Here is a 13,089-nt window from a genome sequence, read left to right as displayed (position 1 = left end):
CAAAGAATCATCCAGTCTCTATCTGAAAGACATCCAGTGATACGAACTCACTACCTCCTGGGAAGCTAATTTCACTTTTAGACAATTGTTAGTAAGTTTTCCAGACATCCTAAGTTTTCCTTTTCTACAGCTAAAATAAGCCCCTGCAACTTCCCTCTAGGACTTATCCTCCTAATTATGCCCCTCAGGGCCAAGCAGAACAAGGCTACTCCTTCTTCCATAGGACCACTCTTCAAATGTTGGAATACAAGCTATTATGTCCCTATTCACTCTTCACTTTTCTAGGTAAAATAAGTATTTCCAGCCCCTTCAACTGATTCTCCTATTGTACAGTCTCCAGTCTTCTCAATATCCTCCTCTTCAATGCCCCCTGCAGTTCTCACTCTATTTACCCCTGGCTAGGCTGATAGGAATTTTTACGTCATCTGCTCCACAGACACCACAGAAAGGCAGGGGAGACTGTCCTTGTCCAAGGAGGAAAACAAAAGCTTGGATGTGGAATTAATTTTTCCCTGACTAGGATGGAGATTTGGGAGATCCTGCCTTCAAGCCTGTGCCTTTGGTCATACTTCTAAAGAACATTAGCACTGTTTGCTAATGATTCTCACAATATGCCCACCAGGATACTCTAGGGACCAGCTTATCTATTTTGCAGGTAAAAACAAAGAAACTTAGTCTCAGGAGGCAGTAGAAGTCTGGGGATACTGCCCCCCCCAAACCCCTTTGTTTAGGCTGCCTCCGTCCCTCCCTTCTTTCCATTCATTCACACCCAGTTCCCTCCTACTTTTTATGGTCCTTCAGTGGGAAGAATGTGCAACTCACCACAAGGGGATGGGGGGGGGGGTTACTCACGCTGGCAGGGAGCTGTGAAGAGGCAATCATAGAACATGATGCAGCCCAGGGGTGGCCTGCCTGGCCAGCTCCTGGTCACGCCTCTCTGCAGAAGCAGGTGGGAACAAGGGCAGCTTTTATACCAGCAACCTTGGTGAACTAATCCCCTCGAGCTTGCTCCAAAGCTCCTTGGGTTCTCTCTGAATAAACATCTCCCTCATAGTAGGTACAAAACAAGGAGGGGCCTTTGCAGCACACTGAGAGGTCAGTGCCTGGGCTGGGGAGATGCTATCAGGAAGGAGGTCAAGTTTCATGCACATCTCTCTGAGGTGATGAGCAGGAGGAGGGGCTATTTTTTTTCTCCTGAAGAGAACAAATCCTCAGCACCTCCCCCCTTCTCCTGCCAGCCCTCTGCATGAGTTCTGTGGGATCCTAACTCCTTGAAAGATATCTGTCCCCACATGTGGTGGCACCTTTGGCCCCTAATGCTTCAGGGAAATTTGCTAATATCCTGAATGAAGGTGCTTTTTTGCAAGGCTTGGAGGGCAAGAACTGGGTGGACGGTGGAGATGGGGTGTCATTTTGTCTTGAGGTAAACTGAGGATGAAAGCATTCCATTTTCCCTGTGTAGGAGCATCAAGCAGGAGTAAAAGGGACAAATGAACCTGCTGAAGGGATGGTGAGGCTCAGTAGAGCACTTCTTGATCATCTTTTCCAGGGAGATGGGATGAAAGTGCCCACCAGTACAGGGCCCATGGTATCACCCACAGCTGAAGCCTCTGAAGAGGCTGTTTAAAAAGCCCACGACCTTCAGACTTGCCCTTCTGGCTTCAGGAATGATTGAGCTCTTTGGGGATGATGCCTTGGGAAGCTGCTGTGTGCTGGGTCCTGGCCAATTAGGTACAATCTTGATACCAAGATTTGCAAGCTGATCTGATGAGAAAGAGAGCAGCCAAACCCCAGTGCTGCTCAGTACTGGGGAAGGGGGATTGTCCTCAGAGGATGACGATGACAGCCAATGCTTATTGAAATAATTCTGGCAGCTAGAGTCCCCAGGATAGCCTACAAACTCATCAATTTCTGTTGTTAGCTTAACTGCTTTCTCTTGGATTTTATTTGGGCCTCCCGTGGTATCCTTGTGGGGCCTCAAGGGAAGAGGCATTTAGTGACTCCAGCCCAACTGGTAAAGCTGGGAGCAATCTGAGAAAGCATTGTGCCACGTGATGCTCCCAATACATCTAGGCGTGCGGGTAACCTAAGCTGGGACGCTGTGTCCCCAGTCAAAGGGATGGGACATCAACTAAGCTGTAAACACTGGGCTTTGGAAATGGAGGTACAGAGAGGGATGGAGCTTTGGCTCAGTTCAGTGTCATGCCTCCTGTCTCACAGCTCAGTGTCGGGCTAGTGGCATCTCTGGCTGCTGCCTGAAGAGGTCCAAGAGGGACCCCTGGGCAAGACCCAAAGCTAACAGCAACTGTCATTTTTTCTCACAAGTCCTCAGTGTTTCTACTTGAGGCACAGCACAGGAAGAGGAACATTCACTGCCCCCAGGCTGACGGTCACAATTCTTAGGCCTGGGCTGAGGCTCTAATTGGTTTGGTTGGTTTTCTAGCAGTACTAAGAGAAGCCAGCACCTGGTAAGTGAGCTTCTTAATAACTTCAGGCTTTTTGCAGATGTCCCAAAGGTATCTGTGGATCTGTGCTTGCAGGGATGCGTGCGTGCGTGCGTGCGTGCGTGTGTGTGTGTGTGTGTGTGTGTGTGTGTGTGCATGCACATGCACACTCATCTGTGGCCATGGCTATGTGACTACATCCTCCTGTGTTCTGATGGGTGCGTCTGTGTCTATGTGACTATGTATGGATAGTCTGACTGTCTTTGCTCGAACCATGGAGGTGGGTGGGGGGTAGGTATTTCTCTTCAGCCTCCTGACCTACCTACCATCTCCTCCTCACGTACATCTCTCTCTCTCTCTATGGGCATTCACATCTGTGCTCCAACTTCCCCACATTGCAGAGCTGTCCTCCGGAAGAGGGATCAGACTTATCCTGCTTGGCCTCAAGGGTCAAAACAAAGAGCCATCTCTTGTTCTGCATCTGCAGAAGCAGAGTCTAGCTGGATCAAAAGAAAGACTGATTAAAGATTATAGTTGTTCAGAAGTAGAGTATTTTGCCTTAGGAAGTAGTGAGTTCCTTGTAACTGGAAGACTTCAAGAAGTGCAGCCTACATGATCCTTTGTCCCTTCAGATATTGAGTGGACTAGATGATTCTGAAGTGTACTCCAATCGTGAGATTTTGTAATTCTGTGGTCTGTGGCTATGTCCTCCTCTCCGGGTAGGTCTGTCTATAGCTTTCTGTGTATGCATGGATGTATATAGAGATTTGTGTGAAGGGACCTCTCCCAAGAGCCCTCCAGTCTTGAAGTTAACAGCCAGAGTGCTTGGTGTCACAATGGTGGGTTGCACTGAATCCCTCTCACTCAATCAGTGGTCTTCAGCTTTCCCATGGATGTGCTGTGTGGTCCTAAGCCAGCTGGACCATAGGTGACTTATATGAATATGAGGAGTGACTCTTTCAGTGAGGGAAGGTTGTGAAGGTGAAATAGATTTCCAGTTAGTCTTTGACTTTCTTAGGGAAAGGGATCCTTTATAGACAGAGGGCAGGATGCTGAGGGCCCTTACTTCCTTGCTGGCGTATATATAGTGTTAGGCTAGTCCAGAAACGAGGGCTTGATTCTGGGCCATATAGTTCAATGCAGACTCTGTAATGCTACCAACCTAGAGACCTGACACTCCCACTGGGGAGTTAGTTTGGGGGGAGAAAATGGTTCCTGGAAATGGAGCTGTTCTTGGCTTCTAATTAAAATTCCCATTGCTCCTAGGACCTGGGCAGCCTCCTGGCTCCCAGCCTAAGTGTGTGTGTAGCTTTCACAGAAGCCAGGCAAGCCAGGAATCATAAAAGTCTGAGGCTTTCAGCCCAGTTCTGCCCCTGATATCCTATATGACCCAAGCCCTAGGCCATTGCTTTTTAAGCCCATGTTTTCTGTCTGTGGGGGGCTAATTTTTGATGCTGCTCACACAGATATAGAAAGTGAAAAAGGCCAGGTGTCTGTGGAAAGAGGCACATAAGATACCTGTAGGACTCAGACTACCCATAGGTCCACCTGCCCTCCCACTCTTAGAAGTACCATGGAAAACAGATAAGGGATATTGTCCAACAAGCTGGAGATTTGGGGGTGGGGTGGAGTAAGGGGACATTGTGAGAGGTAGATTTCCTACCAATCAGATACCATGACCACCCCATACAATCTCTTGTGATCCTAGCAAGGACAGTCAAACTTTCCCCCCATACAGAAACAGATTTCCAAGACAACCCAATACAAAAGAAATAAAGAACTGATACAAATTGTATGATTTGTCATCTTGGCCCACTGCCTTATTTTTCTTCAGCTCTGGGTACCAAAGTTTGTGAAAGTGAGAAGAAAGCAGCATTCAGTACAGTCTTAACACTGACAAGTTGGTACCAAAGGGCTACTTTCTTTCTTCCTGAGGAACTAAGGGACCCAGAAGGCACATCCTATCCTCAGCTGGGCATCCAGCCTCTCTGGGCTCAGAGCCCACTGAAATCTACAGTACCCTTCCTCCCTCCTGCTCAGATTTCCTTTAAAAGTTCGGCTGCCTCTGAGAACAGAGATTTCTGAATTCAGAGTATTGTTCCCAACTGTGAGTAATTTGATCTTTGCCAGTATCATCTTTAAAGTCACCTCCAGGGCAGATTGGCTGGGGACAGGATTCTGTTGCTAGTCTAGTCAGCTTTTCATTTTTCCCTCAACTTGCCTCCTGTATGTGTGTTCCGGGTCTCACTCCAGAGAACCAATGCCAGGGGCCCCTCCCTTCCCTGCTCTGATCCCTGGATAATTTCCAATTGCTTTTGGCCATGGAATAGACTAGACAGCTCTTAGCCTACAGGGTCTAGTAGACCCTGAGCCTGAACCAGTCTCCTGTGGTAAGGTACCTGAGGGTACCCCTGTGGAAGTGTTTTGCCCTAGACGAACAACTTGAATGGTTAGGACCAAAGTTCCTCAAAGCCCCTTTCATTCCTTTAGAAGGTTGGCAAGTAGATACTTTGTCCCAGTGGAGACCCATGAGACTGACAAAATAAAACAATTAAGAGAAAAAAAGGGAATTGAAGGAAAGGTAGTTTTGGGTGAACATATTTGCCCTACTCCTTCACCCCACTGATCTCATGAAACGATAAGGTTGAAAGATATCCTAAAGGCTGGTTGGTCATTTAACCCAATCGAGGCCTCCTCTACATTATCCAGTAAATGGCCATCCCTCCTTCCTCATTACACATTGAAGCATCTATTCCATCTCTTGGTGGCTCCAATTGTTAAGAAGATTTTCCTGAGACTGAGCTGAAATATCCCTCTGTAAGTTTCACACCCCATCCCACCCTTGAGTTAGTCTTAGCTGTAGGTCTGATCCTTCATTCAGTCTACAAATTCATGAAGACGGCAATCCCAGGACTTCCTTAAATATTCTCTTTTCTAGGCTAAACATCTTCAGTTCTTCTAACCAACCCTCGACCAGCATGGTTAAGCTCTCACCATGAGACCTATTGTCACTCCGTTCATTCCTGCCTGTAGATGTGGTCTAACCAGGGAAAAGGACAGTGGCATCATCCAAATTCTCATCTTGGATGCTGCTCTGCCTGCTAATGCAATCCAAGTTGCTTGTGTATCTTTTGGCTACATCAATGCGGATTCATGAGGAGCTTAGAATTACTAAGATTTCCAGATCTACTTTCTAGATGGTCTCCATGATCACTTATGTTGTTGATTTTTGGAAAAAAAAAACTCACATGTAGGACTTTCTCCCTATTGAATTTAACCTTATTAGATTCAGTCTACCTATAATCTCAGTTCAAACCATCTACTACACTGACTACCCTTCTCATTTGACAGTTATTAGCATACACAATAAGCATGCCATTTAGACCTTCATCCTAGTCAATGATAAAAATGTTGGCTGGAACAATTTCTACAGAAGGCTCAACCGAGCAATATAACAGCAACCTGTGGTGGGATGAGCTCAGTAACACCTTCAGTGGCTGTTACTGTACTGCACGCTCACCCTACTCAGTAACGCGTGAATTTGGGGTATACCCAATCAAAGCTGATAAAGATGGCAAAAGGAATGAAATCCCATTAAGTGGACCTCATCCTCTAAGTCTGCATCATAAGTAATAACTTCTCCCAGGCTGGGACTCACTCCCCCAGTCTTAGAAGATTCTCCTGATGTTCATCTTCATCCGCATGGCCCTTCACTAACTAGAAATTCAAACATGGAGACTTCTCTGTATATCCCTTGTATCCATTACCCAAATGTTTAAGATGCCTAGTTAGAATACCGATCCTTAGAGAAATATACTCTTTAAACGTCTGTATTCTGACCCTTTGTTTCCTATCTCTAAACCAGTTCCCCTGGTGACCAAACAGACTTGCAAATGATTCATTGGCCTTGAAGTACCTTAGGTGACTGGGAGAGGGGGGGGAAGAGTGGAGTGGAGAATAATTTTGTGATCATTATAGTATTTGAAGAAAAACACAAGGGAATCCATTAAAGTCATGTAATTTGGATGTCTTCTGGGAATCTTATGGTGCCTGGGGGTCAAAGCAGGGCCTGGGTCAGAGACTTTTAGGGCTAGAGACTCAATGACTGGCTCATAGCTCTACTCCAGAACCTCCTAGAAAATGGAAGCTTCTCCCCATATAAAGGCAGTTGAACTCTTTATATCCAAGTGTTGATGCTATTAACAATCTCTTTTAGGGATAATAAAAGGAAAATGAATACTATTATTCGTAATTATACTTTAAGGATTCATAATTGCATCATTGTGGTTAATTCCTTGACTGATGAAGAGCTCCACTCCTCCTGCATGCCTTTTGTCATAGATGCCTAGAGTTGGGAGGATCACCAGGAATTATCTAGTTTAACCCTTACCCAAAGCAAAAATCCCTTTTAAAACCACCCTGACAAGGGGTGGCTATTTAACCTCCACTTATAAGACCTCAGGCTATGACACATTCCATTCCACTGTATAGCTCTAATCATTAGGGAATTTTCCCCCACTAATGAATCAAAATCTGCCTCTTTGTAGCTTCTATCCACTGGTCTTAGTTCTGCTTTTTGGAGCTGGGCAGGACATATGTAATCCCTCATCCAAATAAGAACTCTTCAAACATTTGATGACAATAGCAATGCCCATTCTAAGGCTTGTCTTGTTTAGGGAGGCTTTTTGAGTTGTTGTGGCTGAAAAAAAATCATCACCTGACAGCCAGTCCCCTGAAGAGATCCTTCAACCTTCAGTGAAAGCCATGGAATATGTCGCCAGACTCATACTTGATACGATTCCAGCTTGGTAAACTCTAAGTTTACATAGGCATAGCCTGCTAGTATAGCCTTTGAATTAAGATCATCTCCCTACCATAAGGAGGTATCAGAGTACTACTGGTACTATTACTATGATTACTTAATAACAACTAAACAAAAATGATTATCAGAAATAATAAAATTAATAATAATAATAGCAGCTAGTACTTATATAGCACTTTAAGGTTTGCAAAGCACTTTACATGTTATCTTATTTGATCATCATAACAACTTTGGAAAGCAGGTGATATCATTAACCTCATTTTACAAGTGAGAAAACTGAGGCACAGGGAGGTTAAGTGACTTGCCGAGAGTCACACAGTCAGTATGTGTTTGAGACAGGATTTGAACCTAGGTCTTCTAGATTCCAAGCCTAGCACTCTATCCACTGTGCCACCTAGCTGCCCCTAATCCTTCTAATAAATCACAGATTATAGGGCATTAGAATCAGGTACCTTTAACTGGTGGAACCTTGAAACTTTTATTATGCTAGATGCAAAGGGCTTTCATAGGTGGGATGCTCCCAGATGCTCCAAGGACAACCACCTCATGTAAGGACTAGAAGACCCGATCTTTCTTTCTTGTACTTACCTGAGACCGTCACCACGATAAACTGCTGGGGGGCCGGGGCTGGGGCAGGCTGGCCACTGGGCTGTGACTGTGCTTGGGGGGCTGGGATATCAGTCACATACTGTTTCTGGCTGGCAGGTTGGGGCTGTGGGCTCTGCAGTTCACTAACATACTGTGGCTGGGAGGTGGCAGCGGCAGGTGGCGGCGGCGGCGGTGGTGGTGGTGGTGGTGGCTGAGGGGCCGCTGGTGGTGGCGGTGGCTGGGGCTGAGCCTGTGGAGGGGCTTGTTGAGGCTGTGGTGGTTGCGGGGCCGCCTGAAGCTCAGTAACGTACGCCTGTGTTGCCATGCCAACAGTGGGGAAAATGATAATAAATAAGGCTTTTTTTTGCTTCCTTGGGAAGAGGAAAAAAACAAAAGAAGGAAAAACAAGAATTAATCCACAGCAGAGCAAATCAGGGACATCATACAGCTCCCAGAGATCATTTGGGTTTGCCACTAACTTAATTAGACCCCATGGCCCATAACCAATTAGAGTCCATTATAGCATGGGTGCATGGTGGGGACCATAGGTGAATTCATTATCAGAACTACACTGGGAACCAATTCTTCAAAGGTCCCTGAGGCCAATCCCTTATTGACTGGGGCTCCAGCCAGCCTTTCTCCACAATTCAAATGCTGGTAAAGTGCCCACATTTGTATCTAACCTTGCCCTTCTAGGTTCGTGGCCGCTGCTTGCCCTGAGAGGCCTGGCTAGTCTATGCTCCACCACCTCTGAGACCTCGATGGCAAACAAATGTCTGATGAGGTCTGGCTGTCCTCATTTTCTACATTGGACCAAGAGGTTCTGGCCATCCCATCTCCCTATGGCAAGGTAAATTTCTGAAAAAGAGCTAAGACAGTTTCCTGGGATCCTGGGAACACCTGTTGCACCCCTAGTTTATTCCTATTTCCAGATGACCTTAGGTAAGGAAAAGAGTCCCTTCAACCTGTAAAATTGCCAGAGTCACACTAGCTGCACAAGTGTATGGAGTCATAGCCCTGGAGATGGAAGGCTCCTCAGAGGTCCTCATTTTATTGTTGAGGAGGCTAGGGGATGGTGTCCATGCTGGGCTTGAACCATAGCCTCTGATGTCAGAGACAGTGAGCACTCCTTCCACTGCATCAGGCTGCCTCCTAAGGCATTTGACATCAAGGGGGGGTTGGAAGGGCCAAAGAGAATATTTAAAATCTCTTTTCCCTAGTAAAACTGATTAACAAAAATGCTTAGTTATTAGCAACCAGTTGTGAGACCACGTCTAGGAGATCATGGTTCCTAATGGCTAGAGCAGAAACGTCCTCTCACATCTGAGGAGAATTGCTCTGGACCCTCCCTATAGAGCCTCTGGCATGGCATCAAAGCCACTGCCCATCTGGAACCTCTAGTTTTCCCATTTGCTGAACAGGCATAATTCTGTACTGAGACTATATCAAAGATACTGGTTTGGGTCAGGGAAATGCTCGAAGTGCAGTAATTAAGGGGCATGTGGTAAAGAGCCTCATTCTAGTCTAGCTTTTCCTCAAAGGAAGGACATACCACCTCTAGGTCTGGTGGGTGGTGGGGAGAAAGAGGCACCTCTTTCTAGCAGTAGCCTCTGCCGCAAACCCTGCCATTTGTCTCCTGAAATGAGAACACTGCCCACCTTTGCCTTCCCAGCAGCTGCCTAGGCCAGGTCAAGTCTCCTTGACTCTCAGCCACCTAGAATCACAGGATTAGAAACAGAAGTCTTGGAGTTAATTCCTAGTTCTGACATTGAAGTTCATAGGGTGGGCCTGTGAGCAACTTATTGTAATTCATTTTCCCCCTCAGTAACAAAGTGAAAATAATTCCTTTATTGCCTTATCTCGCAGAGTTCCCTAGCCCAGAGGATACTAGGGCAAAAGAACGCTTATGAATCACCATAAACCAGAAAGATACCGGAGGATGCCAATGAACTATTTTGTCTTAACCTGGTTAACAGGTACTTTTCTTTGGCCTCCATTTCCCCAAGTCTGAAATGAGGCTTGCCAATTCCAAGGAATCACTAAGGACAGGTCTACATGGTTACTCTGACATCCTTGACCTTCCAGCTAAAGAGAACAAATCTGATTGCTGGAAAACTTTTCACTGATATCTGTTGGACCCCTGGCTCTTTTTCAAGAAGAGAGTGGCCAATCATTTTTGTGTCCACTTCCTGGTCCATGAGTGGCCCACTAACCAAGTGACCACTTTTCCTATGAGATCAGTTACAAACCAGAAGATAGTTTAGAGTTGAACACATTGTGTGTGTGTTGGGGGAGCACACCTAGCTCTTCCAGCCTGACTTTTCTATTCAGTAGCTAAAAGTGTTTTCCAATTTCATTCTGCTTCTCCTATGGAAAGGTCATTTGAAATTCTGTTTCTTCCTGCATGTAAGATAATAACCTGTCACCCTTATCATTCTGAATGTGGTACGGAATCTGGGGAGGTTTGGTTAAAGTACAGATAAGATATTGAGCTGAAAGGGAAAGAAAGAGTTCAACCTCCCAAATCAGACTCCAGTCTGCAGAAAGGCCATTAATTTGATCTTGCTGCTGTTAGGGATGGAGTTAGTCAGTCATATCCGTTCCGTCTTGTCTTTGGCTAAGAGCTGCCTATTTCCTACAGTCCACTTCTGTTTCCAGAGGGCCTAGACTTCAGGCTCTTTCTGGGAATCCTGAAAAGATCAGCCTTGTTAAACTATCACCTTCCTTTTCTTGTTTTTCCTGATGAGGTACACCTGTACCTCTTTGGCCCTCACAGCAGGACTGTTCACAATTAGCTCCTTCAGTCTCTATTCATCAATCAATCCCCATCTAAGGAGGCAGCAGGACCCAAAAGCCCAAGGAGGCCCTAACTGTAGTTATTCTTCCCAGCCCAGAGGTTGGAAAAAATACTCAAGAAAATCCAGTCTTAAAAGTGAAAGTGAATTTAAACATTACCTAGGTCAACATGCCTCCCAAACTTCTACAACATCAGCATCAGAGATTGCTGACTAGATTCTCACGCTTACTGGAGGCATTCTGTTGTTTGCTCTAATAATCACCCTTTGATGCTGGTTTTGCCTTCTGGAGCAGCACAGAACAAACCCATTTCCTCTTTGACATGACATGACCTTTCAGAGGTCTGGGGGCTTTTATTACATTTTTCCTCATCTTTCTCTTTTCTTGATTAAAGATCCCATTTCTTTCAATTCTGTCTCATGTGGTACAGTTTCCAGACCTTTCCATATGCTAGCTGCCTCTCAAAATGTAGCACCAAAATAAGAAGGCAGTACTTGAGATGCAGTCGGAGTCCATCAATCGGCCAAAGCTGCAGGCAGCTTCCGTAGCTGCCTGAGGGGCAGTCACAGAAAAAGTCAGTTCTCTTCTCTGAGGGTTCATTCAGACTATCGGGGCTATCCACAGAATTCAGGAAAGGCATATTCAAGTCATGTGGCCTGTTTCTTAACAATATAATTCAAACATTCAAGTGTCTATAATGAGTAAGGCCATGGAGATATAAAGACACACGGAATAGTCCCTGCCTACATTCTATTGGAATAATATTGTATGTACAAAAATAAGTATGATGCAAAGTAATTAAAAAGGGAAGGAGAAGTGGAAGGAGAGAAAATGGGCTGAAGCCCAGTGGAGCTTCAATGACTGATTGGTACCGATGAGGAAAGAATGTATTCATTTCAGGAATCTGGGGTCTGAGCATTCTGAACAACTTGTACAAGTGCAGAGACACAGAGGCAGGTCACAGACATGCTGAGCTTGGGGATGAGAGGGGAGCCTTATTGGGCTGGAAGGTCAAGTTAATAAAGTACAGAGGTTAAAAAGGTAGGTAGGTACCACCCAGGACTGGAAGTTTGTGTTTTATCTCAGAAGCAGTGGGGAGCAGGAGAGGTTTCTGAGGGAGGGACTGAAAGAAAAAACGGAGCATGAGGAAGATTTCAGCAGACAGATAAGGATGTGTCAGAAAAGAGAGGGAGTAAATAAGGGAAACCAGTTCTGAGGCCATTAGAACAGTCCAGCTGAGGTGATGCAGGCCTGATCTAGAGCAGTGGTCACATCTCTACTAGATCTATTTACATGTTGTTCCCCCCTTTAGAATCAACACTCCTGGAGGGCAGGGACGGTTTTCCCCCCTTTCTTTGTATCCCTAGTACTTAGCACAGTATGTGGCACACAAGAGGTGCTTAATAAATGCTTATTTGACTGACTGGGTGGGAAGAAGGAGTAGCTGTGAGAGATGTTGTGGAGACAGAAGTGATTGGATACTGGATTGGGGAATGGAGAGGGAAGAGTCAAGCATGACTCCTCAGTTTATGAACCTGGATGAATAATAATAGGAGAGAACCTTCAATGGAAATAGGGAAGTTGGAACAGATGGGTTTTAGGGGGAGATGAGTGCTTTTAGAGATACCTAAGGGACACTCTGGAAATGTCTAGCAGCAGCTGGTGCTACGAGCCTGGACTAAGGAGAAAGCTTAGAGCAATACATGTAGACATGGGAGTCATTTACCCAGAAATAAAACATGGGAGCAGATAAGATTATTAAGCACCAACCAAGAGGGTATAAAGAGAACGCAGAAGAAAGCTGAGGATAGAGCCCTGGGGTACACCCAAAATAAGGGGTCAGGAGACAGGAGATGGTCTAACAAAAGAGACTGATATGAAATAGTCAATTAGGTTGAAGAACCAGGAAAGTGAAGCATCACAAAAGAAGCCAAGGAAGAACTCCTCCCACTCTGAAGAAGGGGGTGTTCCAGTGTCATAAGTGTGGAAATGCAAAAGACGATGGAGAGCTAAGAAAAGACCATGAGATTTAGCAGCTAAAGGTCAGTTAGCAATCAAGCCTAGTCCTTAGGAAGATGTACTTTCTTTCTTTGTACAGGTGGGGGACTATGGGTGTGGAACATTGCCTACACTCTCAAAATCAGTAGAAGTGCTGGTTAGTTTTGCTAAACTGCCTTCCCCGCACCCCTCAATCCCTCATCTGCCACTTTCTTTGTTTTTTAGTATTTGTTACAAGGAATGGACCAATTTGAGAGGGATATATTTGGAAATGAAGATATCACTTGAAGATACCTGCATTTGAAAGTATCAAAAACATTAAAAAAAAAAAAAGGGAGGGAGCTCATTGGTAACTTTGAAGAAAGCAGCTTTAGCAGAATGGTGTGGTCAAAAGCCACACCGCAAAGGTTTTAAGAAGTGAGAGGGTTGTAAAGAAGTGGA

At 45.4% G+C, this 13,089-nt stretch overlaps 1 protein-coding gene across 3 annotated transcripts in view; it reads right to left on the bottom strand.

Annotated features, from left to right (window-relative positions):
* RFX1 (regulatory factor X1) overlaps positions 1-13,089 on the bottom strand; it is a 36,837-nt gene that overhangs the window by 15,722 nt on the left and 8,026 nt on the right. For all 3 annotated transcript variants that reach the window (XM_036741032.1, XM_036741034.1, XM_036741033.1), the window contains exon 2: positions 7,855-8,225. In XM_036741032.1, coding sequence (XP_036596927.1) covers positions 7,855-8,179 — 325 coding nt within the window. In that variant the 5' untranslated portion in view covers positions 8,180-8,225. The remainder of the gene's footprint in view (positions 1-7,854; positions 8,226-13,089) is intronic.

This window comes from Trichosurus vulpecula, chromosome 1, assembly GCF_011100635.1.
Source record: "Trichosurus vulpecula isolate mTriVul1 chromosome 1, mTriVul1.pri, whole genome shotgun sequence".
NCBI classification, from domain to species: Eukaryota; Metazoa; Chordata; class Mammalia; order Diprotodontia; family Phalangeridae; genus Trichosurus; species Trichosurus vulpecula.
This window is presented reverse-complemented; position numbering and strand designations above follow the sequence as displayed.